This window comes from Diaphorina citri, unplaced genomic scaffold (assembly GCF_000475195.1).
Source record: "Diaphorina citri unplaced genomic scaffold, Diaci psyllid genome assembly version 1.1 scaffold808, whole genome shotgun sequence".
NCBI lineage: Eukaryota > Metazoa > Arthropoda > Insecta > Hemiptera > Psyllidae > Diaphorina > Diaphorina citri.
Genome location: NW_007378240.1, coordinates 53,765 through 78,285, shown reverse-complemented (window position 1 = coordinate 78,285; position 24,521 = coordinate 53,765). Strand labels below are relative to the sequence as shown.

At 37.0% G+C, this 24,521-nt stretch overlaps 3 protein-coding genes across 3 annotated transcripts in view; all 3 read right to left on the bottom strand.

The window, feature by feature from the left end:
• The window catches only part of LOC103512199 (protein mab-21-like), a 29,941-nt gene extending 11,869 nt beyond the window's left edge, over positions 1-18,072 (bottom strand). Inside the window, exon 1 of the mRNA XM_008476954.3 lies at positions 17,681-18,072. The gene's annotated coding sequence lies outside the window, so the exon portion shown is untranslated. The remainder of the gene's footprint in view (positions 1-17,680) is intronic.
• On the bottom strand, positions 16,339-17,681 carry LOC103512196 (protein mab-21-like). The gene is made up of 2 exons (XM_017445306.2): positions 16,490-17,681; positions 16,339-16,390 (listed from the first exon to the last, which is right to left on the bottom strand). The coding sequence occupies exon 1, from the start codon at positions 17,626-17,628 to the stop codon at positions 16,531-16,533; it is 1,098 nt and encodes a 365-aa protein (XP_017300795.1). The 5' UTR covers positions 17,629-17,681; the 3' UTR covers positions 16,339-16,390; positions 16,490-16,530.
• A 5,245-nt stretch (positions 18,073-23,317) lies between the features above and the next one.
• Positions 23,318-24,200, bottom strand: LOC103512198 (protein mab-21-like). Its single transcript, XM_026825746.1, has one exon. It carries the CDS (start codon positions 24,137-24,139, stop codon positions 23,510-23,512), a length of 630 nt encoding a protein of 209 aa, XP_026681547.1. The 5' UTR covers positions 24,140-24,200; the 3' UTR covers positions 23,318-23,509.
• Between the last annotated feature and the right edge of the window lie 321 nt (positions 24,201-24,521).

The following is a 24,521-nucleotide window of genomic DNA, read 5'->3' as shown; positions in this document are numbered from 1 at the left end:
TTATTTGTACGTCAACAGTACTATTGTATTTGTATGAATTGGATGAGGTTTTGTATGCTCATTGTTTGTTTTTGTTTGGTCCTAAACAATAAACAACCCCATCTTCCACCCCCGTCCTGTAATAATCCGGTAATTAAAACCTTTTGTTTCCTGCAAATATCATGTTAATTATTCTTGTTTTTAAATTTTAAATTAAACAACATCATAACAAGAAAGCATTTGTCCCAAAAGAATCGAGGGCTTCCTCATTAGGGGTTTTTGATGATTATGACCACAAATTTCAAGTAAAAAAGTACACTTTTTTCTGATGGACATTTTTTTAACACTTTTCTGTTCATGTTAGGTATTTTTTAACACAGTTTTTACGTCATTTTCTAACGTATTTATTTGAGAGGAAGAAGAGAGAGAATAAGAAAGATAGTGAGAGAGTTTTGGTCGACTGTCTACTAGGCGGTATTTTCCAAAGAGTAAAAATAAAAGAGAAAGATCAAATATCTCTTAAGAGAGTGATAGAGATAGCGGATACCTAAGATAAAGGTGGAAAATTTGAGAGATACTCAAGAGAGTGAGAGAGATGGAAATTTTGAGAGGAAGAAGAGAGAGAATAAGAAAGATAGTGAGAGAGTTTTGGTCGACTGTCTACTAGGCGGTATTTTCCAAAGAGTAAAAAGAAAAGAGAAAGATCAAATATCTCTTAAGAGAGTGATAGAGATAGCGGACACCTGAGATAAAGGTGGAAATTTTGAGAGATACTCAAGAGAGTGAGAGAGATGGAAATTGAGATTTCCAAGTGCCAGAGAGAGAGAGAGAGACAGAGATGTTTTATTTAAAGTGCAATCAGGTGGCTAATTTGAAGAGGCGACTGAGGTAATATCTTCCATCTTCTTCTCGTCTGGTGAACACGAGAGAAATAATTAGGTGAGAAAGAGAAAAGAGATAATCATAAAATGATGTGAGAGAAATTTTAGATTTTGCTCTTTTCTGTCAATTTTTTGGGCCTGAGCATATTATGATGCTCAATTATTGTCTCTGATAAGAGACACTGCAATATGCTTAATTCGATTTCGGACAAGATCACTTGCTTGGACCTTATTAAACCATCTTCTTCTCGTCTGGTGAACACGAGAGAAATAATTAGGTGAGAAAGAGAAAAGAGATAATCATAAAATGATGTGAGAGAAATTTCAAATTTTGCTCGTTTTGTCTCTTTTCATCAATTTTTGGACGTAAGCATATAATGCTCATTTATTAACTCTGATAAGAGACACAATATGCTTCATTCGATTTGAGACAAGATCATTTGGGCCTAATCAACTTATTATGCCATAGTTTTGTGTACAAAATACCCAAGGTTCTAGCCTATTGGAGCAATTTGAAGCAAACATACATATTAGTAACCTGATCCCTGACCCTGACAAACGTCTAATACTTCACTAATGAATGTAATGAGACTCCCTCTCCCTGGACAACAATGTGTGAGAGATGAGAATATTTTCAACTAAAATTTTCTTGGTAAATATTGAAAAGAAATCTCAATCTAATCATTTCCGTCAAATGGCTGTGAAATTCTCTCAATGCTGACACACATTAGAAATATTTTAGGGGAAGAAGGGGGCATAGCGGCATACGGGTCATTTAAATTTGGAATCAAAGTTTTGATGCGCGTATAATTAAGTTGAATACACATGATGCTGAAACTATTCGATTGGAAACAAGAGGGAAATGGAAATTCGATTTGTTTGTGCCACACAGTTCAATTAGGTGAGAAAGAGAAAAGAGATAATCATAAAATGATGTGAGAGAAATTTTAGATTTTGCTCTTTTCTGTCAATTTTTTGGGCCTAAGCATATTATGATGCTCAATTATTGTCTCTGATAAGAGACACTGCAATATGCTCAATTCGATTTCGGACAAGATCACTTGCTTGGACTTTATTATGCTATAGTTTTGTGTACAAAATACTAAAGGCTATAGGAGCAATTTGAAGCAAACATATTAGTAACCTGATCCCTGACATACGTCTAATACTAAACTTCACTAATGAATGTAATGAGACTCCCTCTCCCTGTGGACAACAATGTGTGAGAGATGAGAATATTATACTCAACTAAAATTTCCTTAGTAAATATTGAAAAGATATGGTTTGAAACAAATTACTAAGGCCAAAATTGGGAGGAAAAAAAAACATGATATCGTTGTGGGACTTCCACTATTAATATGGCCCTTGTTTTACAATTTTAGCCCTTTGGATTATAAATCATGTTTGACCCTTTTCTTCCCCTTCCCTCTCTCTCTCTCCTCATCCTCTCCAGAGAGCAACATCAATCAATACAGAGATCATAAATGAAAAACACACAAAAACATTCACACTATTATGGCCCTTGTTTTACAATTTTAGCCCTTTGGATTATAAATCATGTTTGACCCTTTTCTTCCCCTTCCCTCTCTCTCTCTCTCTCCTCATCCTCTCCAGAGAGCAACATCAATCAATACACAGATCATAAATGAAAAACACAAAAACATTCGGAAAAACATATACACAAAACACTTTCCACTCCACATTTTTGTTAATCTGTAACATAACACTTCGCACAATCCCCTCTCCCCCTCGTCTCCATTCTCTCTCCCCCTCCCTTCCCCCTCCTTCGCCACCTCCCTTTCCACCACCCCCATCCCCTAGGATAAAAACAACCCCGGGGTTTCCGGGGTTTTTTTTTTTTTTTTTTTTTTTTTTAATACATATGTAGTTTGATAGGGGGAAATGTAACACAACGGAGGTCCTTTAGTCCAGAAATCGAGAGAAAGAGAATGGGATAGGACTGATAGGAGAAAGCCGGCCGTTCTTAGAACAAGCCTTATCTGTTTAGAATAAATTTCGCGCCGACCTAGAATCGAACCCCCGACCTAGCACTAGGCAGGCGTGCTACCCTAATTAAATAGGCTAGCTCCTTGAACTCTTACTTCTTTCTTATTCACACATGAAAGTTTCACTAAAAAATATCATTTTGCTGGGGTAAGTTGTGTCCTTTCTGCGAATCCTTTAATTTCTTCTTCGATGGAGTGTTCACAAGATCTCTGGCCTCGACTTTAATGGCTAAATAATTTCCAATAGGTAGGTATCTTTTGGAAATAGAAAATGGAAGGTTGCCCTAATTAGTCCAATTACCTTCCTAACTAACTAAATTTAATTTCTATCGAAAGTAACAAAAATCCTAAAGGATATCTCTAAAAGAACAAGGAATGAAAGATAAGATAAGAGGCGCCTTCTTAGACAATTTTAGAAGAAAAGAAAAGCAAGGGAATTATCAAATTTGTGAGGCAATTAACGGAAGAAAAAAAAATTGATTACGTCCCCAATGGGTACCATTAAGAGGAAAAAATATGGGACTGAGGGGAGAGGATGAAGAAGAGAGGGGAAGGGAGGAAGATAATAGGAGGGGTGGGAGAGGATGAGAAGGAAAAGAGGGAAGAGAATAAGTTGGATTGGATGCGTACTTTTTTCGAGATTTATGGGGTTTTTTCTGTTTAGAAATGAAACTGGGGTGGAGGGAGATGAAAGAAGCAAGATGTTCAAGATATGGATTGAAACAAAGGAGCCTTCCAGATTAAATACAAATTTGATTACGTCCCCAATGGGTACCATTAAGAGGAAAAAATATGGGACTGAGGGGAGAGGATGAAGAAGGGAGGAAGATGATAGGAGGGGTGGGAGAGGATGAGAAGGAAAAGAGGGAAGAGAATAAGTTGGATTGGATGCGTACTTTTTTGAGATTTATGGTTTTTTTTCTGTTTAGAGATTAAACTGGGGTGGAGGGAGATGAAAGAAGCAAGATGTACAAGATATGAATTGAAACAAAGGAGAAGAATGTGTGGATAAGGTTCTAAGCTTTTTACCTGTACAGGCCTCAAGTTTTTCACTAATAGGTTCAAAACAGATGGATACTCTTTCCGAAATCAGTCAGCCGACGGTGTCCGAAAGTTCGGATTGATTTTTATTACCTTCCCCTAAATGTTTGCTATTAGCTTTTCTGCCAGATGGGTTAAAAAACTAAGTATGTACTATGTACCCGGTTTTGGGCCCTCTCAACGAAGCACTTTGTTGTGGGACCATTTTGTTCACACGTTTAAGGTAGGTATATCAAAAACAGTTTGATTTTTTGCCCTCAGACTCACTTTAGTATTTAAGATGGAATATGTGATAGCACAGCAAATTTCAATTTGAAATCCTGCACTCTATGGGACTATGGAGGTTTGTAAATGTCATACTGTCCCATAGCGAGTTTTTTTAATCGTCCCATTATTTTCTAAATTATGTGAGTCTTAATTTTCGTTTAATTTTATGGTCGCTTTTTCTTTTACCTACTTCTTTTTTTCTTTTCTTCTTCTTCTTCTTCTTCTTCCTCTTCCTCTTCTTTCAAGAGCACTCAGTGTAATGACACTAATTTTATGATGTTTGAGGACTCAGTTAAGGTGTTGACTAAAACAGCTGGGGTGAACATTGAGTGTTTTGAGGAGGAAGGGTTTGGAAGTGTGAGTTTGCAGTGAGGTCTTGTTTTTGCCATCAGGATTCTGTTTGAAGTCAAGTGTGTTTCCTCTATGTGATGATGATTTGAACGATTGAATTTTGAGTTTTTCAAAATGCTTCATGGTCGCTTTTGACCCAAGGACCATTGATGATTGATAGTAGGTACGAGCTAGATTTTCCACACTTCTCATAAACAACATTTACCAAATTTCTTGCAAACAAGTTTTAGAAATACATTTTCCAAATTTCTCATCAAATTCAAGTACAAGTTTTAGAAATACAATTACCGGGTTCCAGAGGAAATGAAATTCATCTTCATCAGCAAAGAATTAATGAAGTACAAAAAAGGAACTTAAAAAGAGCCCTAGGTAATTATTACTGTTTTATTTCTTGAATGAGAAAAACAAAATTATTTCAAACATAGAATGAAGTACAAAAAAGGAACTTAAAAAGAGCCCTAATTATTACTCTTTTATTTCTTGAATGAGAAAAACAAAATTATTTCAAACATGTTGCATACACTAATTATATCCCTCCCTCCTCCCTATTTTGTTTTTTGATAAAAACAAATCAGAAGCAATATCAGCATAATATGTCACTCACTATTTGGGAAACAAAAGAAGACCATGTGTCAGAAACTGTTGTATGTTGTGATAAAAACAAATCAGAAGCAATATCAGCATAATATGTCACTCACTATTTGGGAAACAAAAGAAGACCATGTGTCAGAAACTGTTGTGTGTTACCCGTGTGATGAACTTGCCGACATTTCAGTCAAAACAAAATTCTATAAGGTCTCCCTGGGACCATTTATTCCCGTCCCTTACCAGTTTATTCCCGGCGTAAAGATTTGCTTCCGGCCAAATCCGGAGGGAATTTTTGAATCAAAGGGAGCTGGGGGAATTTGTTTAGAATCATGAAAAAGTCCCGTTAGAAATTTGAATGCGCTAGCCTAGTTTCTTGTTAGCATGGAAGATAACGGCGCGCCTGCCTTTAAAACCGCTAAGTCGCGGATTCGATTCTCGTCCGGGGCGAGCTTTTTCCTAAACAGATACGGTTTGTTCTCGGAAGGGCTGGCTTTCTCCAACCTTTTCCTCATTCTCTCTTCGATTTCGGGACAATGAGACCTCCGCTCTTACAGTTTCACACATCGAATACATAGTTTTCAGCATTTTAGATGCCGGTATCTTATCAACATGTGAAAATTTGTCCTTCCTATTACTCAAATAGCACATCAGCAAATTTCAATTTGAAATCCTGCACTCTATGGGACTATGGAGGTTTGTAAATGTCATACTGTCCCATAGCGAGTTTTTTTAATCGTCCCATTATTTTCTAAATTATGTGAGTCTTAATTTTCGTTTAATTTTTATGAACGCGTTTTCTTCCTACCTACTTCTTTCTTGTTCTTGTTCTTTTTCTTTTCTTTTTTTCTTTTTTCTTGTTATTTTTATTCTTCGAGAAATTATCTCCCTTCGAGAGCGAAGATCACTGTTTATTTCTTTTTAATTTATATGTTGTAGCAATGTGTCGTAAGAATGTGTGTCTTTTGGTTTTTTTATTTTCTTCCAGCATGTTTTATACGTGGATGGTTTATAGTCGTACATGCAAGGTCGTAAAATACGAGAGCCCAGTCGATCTATTTTGCCATACTGGTCTATTCTGAGTGCACTCGAGAACAGCGAGTACCAAAGTAGGCTCTTCGGGACTCAGGATCCCCTTGTTTGGAGTGATAATTGGACAGTATTAAGAAGAAAAGAACAATCGATCAGGCATTTGCCTCTATGGATGGTGGATTTGTAGAAGTTAACCTATCTTTTAGGGCCGTTTGCCCCGTAAACCTTGAAGTTGGCTTTTTTGTGTATGGGGTTAAGCCCTTATGGATGGTTCTTTTCTGCTTCATGCTGTCCAATTGTGTTCCCTTGGTGTAATGACACTAATTTTATGATGTTTGAGGACTCAGTTAAGGTGTTGACTAAAACAGCTGGGGTGAACATTAAGTGTTTCGAGGAGGAGGACCCTTCGAGAGCGAAGATCACTGTTTATTTCTTTTTAATTTATATGTTGTAGCAATGTGTCGTAAGAATGTGTGTCTTTTGGTTTTTTATTTTCTTCCAGCATGTTTTATACGTGGATGGTTTATAGTCGTACAAGCAAGGTCGTAAAATACGAGAGCCCAGTCGATCTATTTTGCCATACTGGTCTATTCTGAGTGCACTCGAGAACAGCGGGTACCAAAGTAGGCTCCTTGGGACTCGGGATTCCCTTTGAGTGGTGTAACAAACAGAGTGAGTAATTGGACAGCATTAACCAGAAAAGAACCATTGATAAGGCAATTTCCCTTATATAGGGATGGTAGATCCGTAGAAAACGTAGATTCATAGAAGCTTAACCCATCCTTTAGGGCTGTTTGCCCCTACACCTAAGCCTTTTGATTTGCCGAACATAATTCGAACCCGCGTTCCTCAGCTTCTCCCCCCAGTAGTTTTGATAATTACATCTCCAGCTCTGTGATATGGGAGAGATACGCTCCGGCGATGTGGAAAATAAGTCGAAATCCCCTGGACCCTTTGCATGGATTTCGACTTTACGAGGGAGAGATCTCTGGAATACGCCACCTGTTATTGTGGAATATAACCTCATTGATACTGGTGGGATGAGACTGAAAAGTCCCTTTAACTGAAAAATCTCTTTGTAGAAAAGATTGCCTTTCTCGATATTGTTAAAACATTTTAATATGGCATACCTACTCCTTTTGTTTTATCTCAGAGCACAAACATCAAAACCGTAGCTCTGCACTTTCTTTTACATCCATGTTTGTCCAGGAATGGAATAGTTTGGTCAGAAAATTTCCGTCTCAGTGGGTTTCGAACCCAGCACCAGAGCTCTTTACCACTCGCCCACAGAGGTGGGTTACTAGCTACTAGTTACCTACATGCTTCTGCTTATGTATATTCTGGGCCTTGAGAGAAATGAAAAAATATTGAGCAAATTATTTATACGGAATTCAAATAAAATGTCAGATTTGGGGTCTAGAAATTTGATGTATTATTTATTTATTATTTTTTTTTTTAAAAAAAAGGTCCAAAGAAAAGGTTCTGTTTCGAATAAAGGTCGTGTGTTTACATTCTAACCTCGTTTTCTGATTGACAAGGGAGACCCTTGTGGCGCCTGCTTAGGACACCAAAACCCAAAACAGTAGCCGACGCGTTTTTGAACCCTTTGGAGGCGTTTTTGGTTACAATTAAAAGTTTGAGACCGGTCAAAATAACAAAAGATAAATAGCCTTTGTGCTTTGTGAAATGTATATATTGTGGATCAAATGATAACAGAGTATTGTTATTCTTGCTCATTATGGGTTTTCTTTTTCAAATGCCGGTCTCCGATTTGTATCTCCGATTGTTGTGGTTATAGTAATGATCATGAATATTGATATTAGCTACTTATTAATCTTTTAATGCTAATAATTTCGTCAAAGGATTTTTTGGACCTAAAGGATATTTTGGTTAGACGTATTTTTGAAGCAGCGGAGCGTTGCGTTTACACTGTCGACATCGCATAGTCATGTTCGTTCTCGGAACGGCTGGTTTTCTTCTATCCTATATTCCTTCTCTCTTCGTCGGGACGACAAGACCTATACTAAAGAGGAAAGAAATTCCTGAGGGAAACATTCAGGAATTCAATTTTGTAAAGTGCTAGCATATTACTCCTGTGTTCCTGTACGTGTAGGTATGTAGGGGTTTGTTCTTGTTCAGTGTCCTATGATCCGTGGTATTTTGTTGCTGGAAAGATGCTTCCATGAAGACTTTTTGAGTCTCCTTTTACTTTTAATACCTCTTACAAGCTTTCAGACTGCTGAATACTGCACGCTGGTTGTTTTCCATATATTGGTGTTGGAAAGGATTTTCTACTCATACTCCTGCTCAGCAACTCCCATTTCTCAAGACAAGACAATGAAGTATTAGACAGTCTGAGTACAAATTTATAGAACCGACCACACAACCAAGACCAAGTACCACCAAATTCCTCTTCACCAAATACGGCCAAACACTTTTTTCATACACCCATGCGCCGAGGTGGGTAGCTTATCGGCGAATCGAGGGTGTTCTGTGGACCATCCCTTTAAAAAATCATTGATTTTATGAATATTTCATACTCTCGGGGGAAAGATACCCACAGTATGGTTATGGGCACTAGCCACCAGGTTATAGTAAACAAACATGACCAGCACAGCTTCGATATAAACCCATGAAATATGCTAATATTGGCTATGGCACAAGGAGGTGGCACCCCGGCCCATAACTCATCGCATACCTAGGCATTAGCCCATAACTTTATTGACGAGTCCAGGAAATTATAGGTCTGCTGACACTTTGCCTCGAGAGATGAGGCTCATTGACCCCCCACCAAGCTGTCAGCTGCTGGATAGCACATCCCATCATCAGACTGTCTTGTTTAATTAAATATTTTATCCCTTCACCTCCTCTCTCCGTAGATTATCGAGATGGTTGGGAATTATGATTGTTATTGCTGAGCAAACATCGTAAATTTCGTTCCAATAACGTATTGATTGTTATTAACCATTATTATGTTGGACGCTGCTCATGTTTCAAAACGTCCTGGCGCAGAGGTAGAAATTAAAATCCTTCCTCTCTCCTTGTGTTCTCGTGGCTTGTGCAGGAACTTTGGTGTTTGTTTGCTCTGGAATGTATTGGAAGAAAAGAGAGTTTTCCGGTTGTGACGTTTGAAATTAAGACTATTAGGCCATTAAGATGAGCATACAAACTATCAGGTAGACCTGACAGGCGGACTTGATCAGGTGTACTTGTCAGGTCTACCTGATAGTGTGGCTGGCCTTAGGGTATTAGGAGAACTACTTGGGATCTAATGTGTTAGGACTCTCGCCTGGTAAACGGAAGGGAAGGACGCGTTTCAAATCCCAGTCAAGACGTGGAATTTTCTTTCGATCCCGATATTCCCGATCTGTCATCAAAAAATCATCATCCATAATTATCCAATAATCACAACGTTCTGTCAGAATAACAGTTACATTACAGTTGGCTACCAAGGCATTTGAAAAAGATCGTGACAATGCCTATAATCAGAACAGCATAGGGGTCCACGGCATGAAAAATCCTAGCAATATTCAGCAATAAAGACTGTAAAGAGAATGTAGCATGAAATTTACAACGACCGTACGAACCTACTCCTAAATGTACATAAAGAATATAGCATTGCAAAACATTCAGATCATTGCTTGAAATTGTTCCAATAGAGTTGCGAGTTCAGTGTTGTTACACAAATGACAATAAATAATAACAAACACGTAAGTACCTCATGGTAAACACATAAAATCTATGATAGAGATGTTCTTTTGACATTTTTTAAGTCACTGATTGATTCAAACACGTAAGTACCTCATGGTAAACACATAAAATCTATGACAGAGATGTTCTTTTGACAATTTTTAAGTCACTGATTGATTCACAGCACAGGCGAATACGAATGTTTCAAGTATACCCATGATAAGATTGTCATTTACGACACTGTTCCCTCAAACTTAAGACGATTCCGAGGGACAGAGTATAATAGAGTATATCGGTTTCACTGTTCCCTCAAACTTAAGACGATTCCGAGGGACAGAGTATTATAGAGTATATCGGTTGTGAAATTTCAAAATCCTATCCAGAGCTTTGAACTTTCATCACCATATTGGTAAGTCTAAAATAAGAGGTCTGTAGCTCGAAGAATCTACTCCTAACTTCTTCTATTCATTTCGATGTCGGCATTGTTGGCTATTAGTACTCATAAAAACTGAAAGGAAAATCCCAGCTCGGATGTCACAAGCTTGAAACCAAACAGGACTAGAATCTCACAATATTCAATATTTGCCCATAATATTGTAAGGCAGTATTTTTAAGAGCTGTAGTGTTTCTATCTTAATCTAGACATCCACATTCACAAGCAGTTGAAGCAGTTAAACTTCATTATTCCTTAATTCCTTCATTCAATAAATAAATAATATTAGAGACCACTCAACTCCTTTTCAAGGAACCTAGCGTTACCTATGTTAAGCTACGCCGAGGAAGGCCAATAAATGGATGGGTGACTTGCACACTATATCTGCAACTCTATGTCTGAAAGTTATGGCCTGAACTGAAGACAGTCTGTTTATGAGAGCTCGTAAATAGTTCCATTGTAACACTCTTGATCATGATGTTGTGTACATCTTTCAATGGCTAAATCCCGACTCCATTGGGTATGAATTATGTTGTGACTTTAACGTGGGTTTATCTCGCCTTTGTGGCCTGTATCATTGGTAGGATGGCCACATTAGCGTACCAATCATCCATAGCGATATCGAAAACAATTGGTTCCATAAGAAGCGGTTTCTTCGATTTTGCTCACACCCAACCTTGATCTGCTGATGTCAGAACAGTTAATAGCACCTTTACATCGACCTGACCGCATGCCCAAATTTCTCTAGTCTTGATTTTAAATCATTACATGAAAGTAAAATTAAAAAATCAAATCAAGAATAATAATAAACTGAATATTAAACAAATTAGTTAGGTAGGTACATAGGTATTCTTTAACCACGATCGAATAAACTACGGGCCAAACAATTCCCGGAGGGACGGACCCAGCTTGTTTTCTCAATTCTTGATGATTCCCTAAAGTCCACCGTTAATTTCGTGGACAATGTGCCATTGAATAGTGAAAATAATAGAATGAAGACCAAAACACTTACTGTGATCAATCAGGGTTCATGTATTTGAAGTATCCTTACATGATAAATTTAAACATACAAAAGCCATAGGTGATTAATTTCAACAAATTATTATGACCACTTATTAAGAAAGAAAAACGGTCTAAAATCTACATAGGCATTGCAAGCAATTAATTGAAATAATCCAAGAACAATATTAATAATGAAACAATTTAATAATGAAATGAGTATTCCTTGAATGTTCTTGATTCTCATGTAATTAGGTATTAACAAAAAAATTAATAATGAAATGAGTATTCCTTGAATGTTCTTGATTCTCATGTAATTGGTAGGTATTAACAAAAAATTAGTGAAACAACAAAATTTTAATAGCAAAACAATAATACAAAGATTGAATCGGTTAGTAAAGAAAAATAAAAAATAATTATTATAAATATGAAGAAGTACTTTGACGCACATTTAAACAAAATTGTGTGACTTGAAATGAATAATATAAATAACTTAATGTAAATATCACAACCATGGTGTCACTTGACAAGAGACGTATACTGATGGGTAGATTAATGTTAACTTTATAGGAAAAAAATAATTATTATAAATATGAAGAAGTACTTTGACGCACATTTAAACAAAATTGTGTGACTTGAAATGAATAATATAATTAACTTAATGTAAATATCACAACCATGGTGTCACTTGACAAGAGACGTATACTGATGGGTAGATTAATGTTAACTTTATAGGAACTAGAGCTTATCCAGAGCTCTTGAATTTGTTAGCAATTCCCGGGTTAATCGCCACACTTGCTTTGCAGCATTTTCTAAAGCACTTGGTGATTTTCCTTTGAATAGATCTAGATGAGGCAGGAAGTAATGGGGACACCGCCTGCATTGAAGACAAGATATGAGTTGTAAGAGAATGCCATTGATTCTATCTCCTAGGCAAGACTCATCCCATTCCAATTCATTGGGATGTTTTTCACACTCATAAAGCAGAAGTGTTTTCATGTGATAGTTGGTCACAGGATTTCCTGGTAGTTCTAGATGACGATCCCGCAATGTTTTCAGAATACTGAGACACTTCTTTGAAGACAAGATATGAGTTGTAAGAGAATGCCATTGATTCTATCTCCTAGGCAAGATTCATCCCATTCCAATTCATTGGGATGTTTTTCACACTCATAAAGCAGAAGTGTTTTCATGTGATAGTTGGTTACAGGATTTCCTGGTAGCTCTAGATGACGATCCCGCAATGTTTTTAGAATACTGAGACACTTCTTCCTGCAACCACCAATCAGCAGTTTACTCTCGACATCTGTGAATGACATCACCCAAGCATCGCGTGTTTTTGACACTAAAAACTGACCATCGAAAATTTGACCCGATTACATTACTTTCCTTCCTATAGGATAAGGAAAGTAAAAAACGTACCATTTATTGGCCTACCTGCCCACATTTATTTGTTTCTAATTTTTGTTTTTATGACTACAATTTTTGAATAGCAATGGTTCGATAGCAGTCTTTAAGCCCTTTCTTTTGATAAAATTAGATCTTGAAAAAGTTCGTCGAGTTCAGACTTATGTGGCGTATGCGCGTATGGTACAGGTGGGCCAATAAAGGGTACGTTTTTTAGGTGGGCGAATAAATGGTACACTTACCCTATTTATCAGATCCTTTGAATTAAGTAGATAGATAGATAGATACTAGATATCTTCTATCTATTGTTCTAGTTTCTACACCGGCTGATGACGCTGAAACCTCGCGCCTCAGAGACTAGACAAGGCCTTCCTCTCTAAACAATATCTGTAACCTGTCTCGCTGGTACAGTTGTCAAGACGCTTGGCAGACAGAAGGAACGGAGGGACTAAGCTGGTCTCTCTAAAGTTCCCCAAGCAGACTAAAAGCTGGTCTACTCCCTGTTTAGAGTCACCCAGCCAGACTCTTCTTTTTTTTTTTTTTTAAGAGGTTTGACAGAGGGAACTGTAACTGCTATGGTCTTATCGTCCCGAAATCGAAGAGAGAAGGAAGACAGGATAGGAGAAAGCCAGCCGTTCCGACTCTTCTAGGAAAGAACCTAAGGTAATTTAAACACAGAGCATCGTGTGCAAAGTTCCTTTCAGCCACTAATAGAGACATCAAAACTCAAAGAAAAAAAGGGTGTCATCACTCACCTTATCAATTTGATTAAGAGCAATGGCCGCGTCATAGTAACTAGGCCGTATGTACACATCATAAATATCTTGTAAAAATACAGGGTGAGACATACATCTCAGTTCATTGTATGGGACCATTTATTCCCGTCCCTTACCAGTTTATTCCCGGCGTAAAGATTTGCTTCCGGCCAAATCCGGAGGGAATTTTTGAATCAAAAGGAGCTGGGGGCATTTGTTTAGAATCATGAAAAAGTCCCGTTAGAAATTTGAATGCGCTAGCCTAGTTTCTAGTTAGCATGGAAGATAACAGCGCGCCTGCCTTTAAAACCGCTAGGTCGTGGATTCGATTCTCGTCCGGGGCGAGCTTTTTCCTAAACAGATAAGGTTTGTTCTCGGAAGGGCTGCTTTCTCCAACCTTTTCCTCATTCTCTCTTCGATTTCGGGACAATGAGACCCCCGTTCTTACAGTTTCATACATCGAATACATAGTTTTCAGCATTTTAGATGCCGGTATCTTATCAACATGTGAAAAATTGTCCTTCCTATTACTCAAATATTCTCTCTTCGATTTCGGGACAATGAGACCCCCGTTCTTACAGTTTCATACATCGAATACATAGTTTTCAGCATTTTAGATGCCGGTAACTCATCAACATGTGAAAAATTGTCCTTCCTATTACTCAAATAGTATAATCACCACATTTCACCAGCATAGTTCACATCACGGATATATCGTAGCAGTCCGAGATCCTCTCCATTCATTCCTGATTCCTCGGACAAGGTTAATGACCAACCCCGGGCACTGGTTAACAAGCCAGGTTTAAATACTATGATTAAACCAACATAATTACACGCTTTGAATCATAAACGCGAAGAAGATCTTGTGCTGTACTCGTTCGGTCAGGGGTCCTCAAACTGGGACTGACCGCCAAGGAGCGATGATTTTCTAGGTGGCTCACCAATTTATCACATTTTATTTATTAATTTTTTGATGAAATTTTGCTATCGAAATGGGAAATTAGAATACATAAGTTTCATTGTTCATTTGATTTTCATGAGTTTTTTATTGATGCAAGTAATCTTTAATCATTTTACAGGAATTTTAAGAAATCATAATATTGTATGTTGGGATAAAACCAAATATTTCAAAATATACAAGATAATAAAAATGTGAGTAGAGAGATTTTGTGGTAAAAGACCATCAGACCATCACTGAACACTGATTTCAGCAATTTTATTTAGGTACCTTGAAAACTTTTGATTTAGAGAGAGAAATTTGAAATTTTTGATTTAGAGTTTAGACTTGCCATTTGTGAAAATTAAACGAACGTGTCAACTGAATGAATTATTTACAAAATTCTAATATCTAATATTGCATTAAACAAAGAAACAAACTTCAATATTTGCCCATAATATTGTAAGGCAGTATTTTTAAGAGCTGTAGTGTTTCTATCTTAATCTAGACATCCACATTCACAAGCAGATGAAGCAGTTAAACTTCATTATTCCTTAATTCCTTCATTCAATAAATAAATAATTAGAGACCACTCAACTCCTTTTCAAGGAACCCATTTTTTTCTCAATTCTTGATGATTCCCTAAAGTCCACCGTTAATTTCGTGGACAATGTGTCATTGAATAGTGAAAATAATAGAATGAAGACCAAAACACTTACTGTTTAACGTGGGTTTATCTCGCCTTTGTGGCCTGTATCATTGGTATAGGATGGCCACATTAGCGTACCAATCATCCATAGCGATATCGAAAACAATTGGTTCCATAAGAAGCGGTTTCTTCGATTTTGCTCACACCCAACCTTGATCTGCTGATGTCAGAACAGTTAATAGCACCTTTACATCGACCTGACCGCATGCCCAAATTTGTTTTCAATGGCTCATTGTGGAAATGAGGCTGATTAAGAAATCAAAAAGTCAATAAAAACTGGCAAGTACCTAAAAACTTGATCAATTCTTCATTTTTACGATCCCCATAAAAATCCATGTAATGATTTTTGAAATAACTTTGAACACTTGTAACTTTGATTTCCAAGAAATGAACTTTGTTCGATTTTTTTCTTCTTTTTTATGGACTTAAAGTTAGCTTACATCTTCTTATAAGGATCGGGCTTTCATACATTCCCAGTATGTGTGAAGAAATGAATCCATCTGTTGATAGCTATAACATAGTTATAGTTACATACACAGTTCTTTTGATATCATTCGGTATCTACCTAAGTTCTAAAGATTTTGAATTCTCAGTTAAAATCCTTTTCAGCTCTAAATTTTCGCCTGCTGTTTGAGAGTAAACTAATTGAATACAAACAAGGACACTCGGATATTTTTTATATATCAAAGATTTTTCTAGAAGTATTTATTTAAAACAATAATCTTGGAAAAAAATAACAAAAAATGTACAAATTGAATAAAATTGCAAAAAACAATAAAATTTACACTAATAATACCAGTAAATAGAGAGATCTTTGGGGGAAATATGGAAAAGTGAAGAAAATCGTAACTCTGCAACTGAAAAGATCAATTTGAATTTCCTTTTACATGAAGTGAATAAGACGTAAATATTATAACAGCATAATTTATTTTCAAGATTTTATCAATCAGCAAATAGGAAAATTCTTTTGCAACAAACCTTTGGTCATACACAACAAGGACACTCGGATATTTTTTATAGATCAAAGATTTTTCTAGAAGTATTTATTTAAAACAATAATCTTGGGAAAAAAATAACAAAAATGTACAAATTGGATAAAAATGCAAAAAACAATAAATTTTACACAATAATAATACCAGTAAATAGAGAGATCTTCGGGGGAAATATGGAAAAGTGAAGAAAATCCTAACTCTGCAACTGAAAAGATCAATTTGAATTTCCTTTTTCATGAAGTGAATAAGACGTAAATATTATAACAGCATTAATTATTTTCAATATTTTATCAATCAGCAAATAGGAAAATTCTTTTGCAATGAACCTTTTTGGCACATTTATCACAGGCCTGAGCGACTAGAGTTTGGAATCTGGATCTCATCTTCCTGGCGGATAGATAGCCACTAGCTGTTATGAACTCTACCTTTTTGGTCATACAGAATTAGATGCCTCAATGTAAAAAACCTATAGTTTATCTAGCGCGTTTGAATTTGTCAAAAGCTCTCGAGTTAACCTCCAAACTTGCTTGGCAGCATTTTCTAGAGAGCTTGGCGTTTTGCCTTTGAATAAATCTAACTGTGGTACAAAATAGTTCGGACATCTCTTACATTGCAAGCAAGATATCAGTTGAAGAAAGATACCATTGATTCTATCTCCTACACAATGATCTTCCCAATCATTCTCACTGGGATGTTTCTCACACTCATAGAGTAACAAACTTTTCATACAATAGTTGGTTATGGGGTTGCCTGGTAAATCTAAATGTCGGTTTCGTAGCGTTTTCAGAACGCTTAGACATTTCCGTCGACATCCTCCCAACAGGAGACGTTTCTCTACTTCCAAGAATGACATCACCCAAGCATCTCCCTCCAGTGCTGACTGTTTCCCTGTGATGTTGAATGTTTCTTTGGATAGAAGGTCAAATCCTTCTGCTTTGATCTCGGCTACGATGCTAGGGTGTGGCCATGCGATGTCGGGTTGAGGCCATTGAGAGGCCGAGCGAGGCCACACACCCGCACACTTGAATGCTGGTGTTATCTGTACAACATACTTGCCTAGGATCCTCAGCTTCACCTCAGTGGTATCAGCAATCATCTTAACACTCTCACGATAGTCACATTTATCACAGGCCTGAGCGACTAAAGTTTGGAATCTGGAGCGAATCTTCCTGGCGGATAGATAGCCACTAGCTGTTATGAACTCCACCCAGAGGGACATACTCCTCTTCCTACCATCACTTAGCTTCAGAACAGCACATCCAGGCAGTGAGCCATCATCCACAAAGTTCAACTCTCCCATCTGATTGAGGTAAAGCACTACTTCAAACTCTGTAGGTGTTATAACATCCAATCCTTCAAATCTACCGTTACACTCTGTAAGGGAAGAGATGAACCTTGGTTCCTGCACCTCCACTTCTCGTAACACATCCTGCACAACTTTACATACTTCACGGATTGTCTTAGCAATACTAGCTTTCCTTGTTTGTACTCGTTCTCCATAATACTTGTTGAGTTGATACAAAATCTTGGACTGAGCAGCCATCATGTCCGATGGCACCAACATTTTAAATGAGGTTATAAAAACACAGCACACTGAAATCCTTGTAAACTTTTATGTAACGGAAAATATAGAGCACGTTTCAGAAAGTATTATCCAACGGTTTTATTTTTCACGTCAAGTCTAATACGCAAGAAATGTTTATAATGAAAATAATCTAATATTATTATTTTCTCTGAGAAAAATATTCACTTCTTCCTTTGAAAACATTGTTCCCTTCGCCAGGTCGGTTATTTTCCTCCCTGATTGACAGCCCGCTTGATAACACGCGACACACCGAGTTTCATTTCTTCACTACTAGCACTGACACAGGCTTCACAGATCCTTCTTTCTGCGGTGGCTTCAATTCCCCTTTTGCGATTATCATTGATTGTTAGACTCCGCCTTGTACAACTTTATGTTCAACTCTTGCTATACGCCCATTTTTTACTTCTTCCTCTGTTTCTCTGTTCACTTCTCTCACTCTCTCGTTGCATTATTTATGTTCTGGCGGCTATGTGTTTCACTTCTTCCTCTGTTTCTCTGTTCACTTCTCTCACTCTCTCGTTGCATTATTTATGTTCTGGCGGCTATGTGTTTCTTTACTTTTTTTCTCTGCATCAAACATTATATCTATGTAGGTATTTCCCCATTAAACATAAAAAAAACCTTTTTTTTTTTTTTTTTCAAATACGTATTCCGCAAATGTAATAGAAAGTCGTGTGATGTTCACACCAGATTTTTTTCTCTGCATCAAACATTATATCTATGTAGGTATTTCCCCATTAAACATAAAAAAAACCTTTTGCAATGAACAATAATTTATTTTGTGACAAACTCTCTCAGATCTGTTTGGACTTTGGTGTATTTTTTTCCTCTCACAAAATCGTTCCGTTCCGCAAGGTTTGTTTGAAAGTTGGAAAACATCCATATTTTCACTCATGCGTACATGTGTGGGTATTCGTTTAGGATGGCTTCAGCAATTTTTGGTTGTGTGATTTCGTATTGTTGGAAATGTATTTTCATTAAAGCTTTTCACGTTCATAATCCTCCTGGTATCATTGATTCCGACGTATTTTTCTGTGATGTTGGCTCCCGATTATTTGTGAGAAATACTGATCTTGTTTGTACGTATGATGTCATTGATGTCCGAGCTGTCATATTGGCGATTCCAACCCCTATCTTATTTTGCAGAAGTCTCCAGTACATGCTTGGTTATTCTACTCGTAAATACCCATATCCTGACATTCCCAATCCCGACCAAACCTACGTTCTCCTCATTCCATTTCCACAAGTGCATTCTTCGTCCAGCAATTTGATTTTGTTCTCTTTGTTTGAAGTTTCTTCATATAGTTAAGCTCAAACTTGGGAACGACAATTATGAAATATGATTCATGCCTTCGTCTGTCATCATGTTCTTGGAGCCATAAATCTCGATTCAATTTATTCTTCTTTACTTTTTCCGCTCGCGAATAATGATGACCGAATCAAATATAATGGTGATGTCAATCTGTAAACTTCTTCACATTTATTGATTGTGGCAGAGGGGAAAAAAACTCTCGGGAACTGGTTTGACAAGTCCAAAACCCAGTGCAAAAACAATGTGCAACTATTGCATTCTTTTGGAGAAGACGGAGGGAAAAAAAATCCCGACTGGTTTCACCTGGAGTGACAACAATTTTATTAACGCTCGCGCATTGTTCTGCTTTGGAAGCGTCAAAAATATCTACCAAGCATAGCGACCGGTATGTTGAGATGATTATGCTGAAGATCTTGTAGAATGTTCTGCGTCCACAGATGTGACCATGAGCACCTATTAATTATTTCTATTGTGAGATTCTAGTCCTGTTTGGTTTCAAGCTTGTGACATCCGAGCTGGGATTTTCCTTTCAGTTTTTATGAGTACTAATAGCCAACAATGCCGACATCGAAATGAATAGAAGAAGTTAGGAGTAGATTCTTCGAGCTACAGACCTCTTATTTTAGACTTACCAATATGGTGATGAAAGTTCAAAGCTCTGGATAGGATTTTGAAATTTCACAACCGATATACTCTATACTCTGTCCCTCGGAATCGTCTTAAGTTTGAGGGAACAGTGTCGTAAATGACAATCTTATCATGGGTATACTTGAAACATTCGTATTCGCCTGTGCTGTGAATCAATCAGTGACTTAAAAATTGTCAAAAGAACATCTCTGTCATAGATTTTATGTGTTTACCATGAGGTACTTACGTGTTTGTTATTATTTATTGTCATTTGTGTAACAACACTGAACTCGCAACTCTATGTCTGAAAGTTATGGCCTGAACTGAAGACAGTCTGTTTATGAGAGCTCGTAAATAGTTCCATTGTAACACTCTTGATTATGATGTTGTGTACATCTTTCAATGGCTAAATCCCGACTCCATTGGGTTTGAATTATGTTGTGACTTTTAACGTGGGTTTATCTCGCCTTTGTGGCCTGTATCATTGGTATAGGATGGCCACATTAGCGTACCAATCATCCATAGCGATACCGAAAACAAACGGTTCCATAACAAGCGGTTTCTTCGATTTTGCTCTCACCCAACCTTGATATGCTGATGCCAGAACAGTTAATAGCACCTTTACATCGACCTGACCGCATGCCCAAATTCGTTTTCAATGGCTCATTGTGGAAATGAGGCTGATTAAGAAATCAAAAAGTCAATAAAAACTGGCAAGTACCTAAAAACTTGATCAATTCTTCATTTTTACGATCCCCATAAAAATCCATGTAATGATTTTTGAAATAACTTTGAACACTTGTAACTTTGATTTCCAAGAAATGAACTTTGTTCGATTTTTTTCTTCTATTGTTGGAAATGTATTTTCATTAAAGCTTTTCACGTTCATAATCCTCCTGGTATCATTGATTCCGACGTATTTTTCTGTGATGTTGGCTCCCGATTATTTGTGAGAAATACTGATCTTGTTTGTACGTATGATGTCATTGATGTCCGAGCTGTCATATTGGCGATTCCAACCCCTATCTTATTTTGCAGAAGTCTCCAGTACATGCTTGGTTATTCTACTCGTAAATACCCATATCCTGACATTCCCAATCCCGACCAAACCTACGTTCTCCTCATTCCATTTCCACAAGTGCATTCTTCGTCCAGCAATTTGATTTTGTTCTCTTTGTTTGAAGTTTCTTCATATAGTTAAGCTCAAACTTGGGAACGACAATTATGAAATATGATTCATGCCTTCGTCTGTCATCATGCTCTTGGTGCCATAAATCTCCATTCAATTTATTCTTCTTTACTTTTTCCGCTCGCGAATAATGATGACCGAATCAAATATAATGGTGATGTCAATCTGTAAACTTCTTCACATTTATTGATTGTGGCAGAGGGGCGGTTGAGAAGTTGCGGGTTCGATACTTCCCTGTGTCAACAAATTTCCCTTTTATTCGTGAACCGTTACAAAATAAGCAAGTGAATAGATGATCCCATGTAATTTTTCACGCGGAATCGAATGGTGCTACTTTTAGTTATTGTTGGAAATGTATTTTCATTAAAGCTTTTCACGTTCATAATCCTCCTGGTATCATTGATTCCGACGTATTTTTCTGTGATGTTGTCTCCTGATTATTTGTGAGAATCCTGATCATGTTTGTACGTATGATGTCATTGATGTCCGAGCTGTCATATTGGCGATTCCAACCCCTATCTTATTTTGCAGAAGTCTCCAGTACATGTTTGGTTATTCTACTCGTAAATACCCATATCCTGACATTCCCAATCCCGACCAAATCTACGTTCTCCTCATTCCATTTCCACAAGTGCATTCTTCGTCCAGCAATTTGATTTTGTTATTTTTGTTTGAAGTTTCTTCAAAGCTGCTCAAACTTAGGAACGACAATTATGAAATATGATTCATGCCTTCGTCTGTCATCATGCTCTTGGTGCCATAAATCTCCATTCAATTTATTCTTCTTTACTTTTTCCGCTCGCGAATAATGATGACCGAATCAAATATAATGGTGATGTCAATCTGTAAACTTCTTCACATTTATTGATTGTGGCAGAGGGGAAAAAAACTCTCGGGAACTGGTTTGACAAGTCCAAAACCCAGTGCAAAAACAATGTGCAACTATTGCATTCTTTTGGAGAAGACGGAGGGAAAAAAAATGTTTGTACGTATGATGTCATTGATGTCCGAGCTGTCATATTGGCGATTCCAACCCCTATCTTATTTTGCAGAAGTCTCCAGTACATGTTTGGTTATTCTACTCGTAAATACCCATATCCTGACATTCCCAATCCCGACCAAATCTACGTTCTCCTCATTCCATTTCCACAAGTGCATTCTTCGTCCAGCAATTTGATTTTGTTATTTTTGTTTGAAGTTTCTTCAAAGCTGCTCAAACTTAGGAACGACAATTATGAAATATGATTCATGCCTTCGTCTGTCATCATGTTCTTGGAGCCATAAATCTCGTGATGAAAGTTCAAAGCTCTGGATAGAGATTTTGAAATTTCACAACCGATATACTCTAATACTCTGTCCCTCGGGAATCGTCCTTAAGTTTGAGGGAACAATGTCGTAAATGACAATCTTATCATGGTATACTTGAAACATTCGTATTCGCCTGGTGAATCAATCAGTGACTTTAAAAATTGTCAAAAGAACATCTCTGTCATAGATTTTATGTGTTTACCATGAGTTTACGTGTTTGTTATTATTTATTGTCATTTGTGTTAACAACACTGAACTCGCAACTCTATGTCTGAAAGTTATGGCCTGAACTGAAGACAGTCTGTTTATGAGAGCTCGTAAATAGTTCCATTGTAACACTCTTGATTATGATGTGGTACATCTTTCAATGGCTAAATCCCGACTCCATTGGATTTGGAATTATGTTGTGACTTTAACGTGGGTTTATCTCGCCTTTGTGGCCTGTATCATTGGTATAGGATGGCCACATTAGCGTACCAATCATCCATAGCGATATCGAAAACAATTGGTTCCATAAGAAGCGGTTTCTTCGATTTTGCTCACACCCAACCTTGATCTGCTGATGTCAGAACAGTTAATAGCACCTTTACATCGACCTGACCGCATGCCCAAATTTGTTTTCAATGGCTCATTGTGGAAATGAGGCTGATTAAGAAATCAAAAAGTCAATAAAAACTGGCAAGTACCTAAAAACTTGATCAATTCTTCATTTTTACGATCCCCATAAAAATCCATGTAATGATTTTTAAAATCACTTTGAACACTTGTAACATTAATTTCCAAGAAATGAACTTTGTTCGATTTTTTTCTTCTTTTTTATGGACTTAAAGTTAGCTTACATCTTCTTATAAGGATCGGGCTTTCATACATTCCCAGTATATGTGTGAAGAAATGAATCCATCTGTTGATAGCTATAACATAGTTATAGTTACATACACAGTTCTTTTGATATCATTCGGTATCTACCTAAGTTCTAAAGATTTTGAATTCTCAGTTCAAATCCTTTTCAGCTCTAAATTTTCGCCTGTTGTTTGAGAGTAAAACTAATCGAATACAAACAAGGACGACACTCGGATATTTTTTATATATCAAAGATTTTTCTAGAAGTATTTATTTAAAACAATAATCTTGGAAAATAAATAACAAAAAATGTACAAATTGGATAAAAATGCAAAAAAAAAAAAACAATAAAATTTACACATACCAGTAAATAGAGAGATCTTGGGGGAAATATGGAAAAGTAATGAAAATCGTAACTCTGCAACTGAAAAGATCAATTTGAATTTCCTGTTACATGAAGTGAATAAGACGTAAATATTTTAACAGCATTAATTATTTTCAATATTTTATCAATCAGCAAATAGGAAAATTCTTTTGCAATGAACCTTTGGTCATACAGAATTAGATGCCTCAATGTAAAAAACCTATAGTTTATCTAGTGCGCTTGAATTTGTCAAAAGCTCTCGAGTTAACCTCCAAACTTGCTTGGCAGCATTTTCTAGAGAGCTTGGCGTTTTGCCTTTGAATAAATCTAACTGTGGTACAAAATAGTTCGGACATCTCTTACATTGCAAGCAAGATATCAGTTGAAGAAAGATACCATTGATTCTATCTCCTACACAATGATCTTCCCAATCATTCTCACTGGGATGTTTCTCACACTCATAGAGTAACAAACTTTTCATACAATAGTTGGTTATGGGGTTGCCTGGTAAATCTAAATGTCGGTTTCGTAGCGTTTTCAGAACGCTTAGACATTTCCGTCGACATCCTCCCAACAGGAGACGTTTCTCTACTTCCAAGAATGACATCACCCAAGCATCTCCCTCCAGTGCTGACTGTTTCCCTGTGATGTTGAATGTTTCTTTGGATAGAAGGTCAAATCCTTCTGCTTTGATCTCGGCTACGATGCTAGGGTGTGGCCATGCGATGTCGGGTTGAGGCCATTGAGAGGCCGAGCGAGGCCACACACCCGCACACTTGAATGCTGGTGTTATCTGTACAACGTACTTGCCTAGGATCCTCAGCTTCACCTCAGTGGTATCAGCAATCATCTTAACACTCTCACGATAGTCACATTTATCACAGGCCTGAGCGACTAAAGTTTGGAATCTGGAGCGATTACATCATGAATAATTTATTTAAATTAATTGCTGGATCCGAATTAAATTAGCATGAGGTTTACATAGTATGATATTTTGTTAGCTATTTTTTAGTATATGTACTTTTTTTTATTGTCTCCTCATTGAATTCAAAAAAAATCTGTACCAAAAATTAACACCCAAAGATTGAAGCAACCTATTTCATTTAAAACAAATCTCTCACCTAAGTATAAAAGGTTTTTTGGGAGTGATCCTAAAACACTTTGAAACATCTAAGCACCCATTATCCATAGGTAATTTGTAATGTTATTTTCGTGTTCTCAATTTCAAAGTA

What these genes read in the sequence shown, in the direction of transcription:
- LOC103512196 (XM_017445306.2), bottom strand. Translation starts at nt 17,628, where the DNA reads ATGTTGGTGCCATCGGACATGATGGCTGCTCAGTCCAAGATTTTGTAT.
- LOC103512198 (XM_026825746.1), bottom strand. Translation starts at nt 24,139, where the DNA reads ATGATTGCTGATACCACTGAGGTGAAGCTGAGGATCCTAGGCAAGTAC.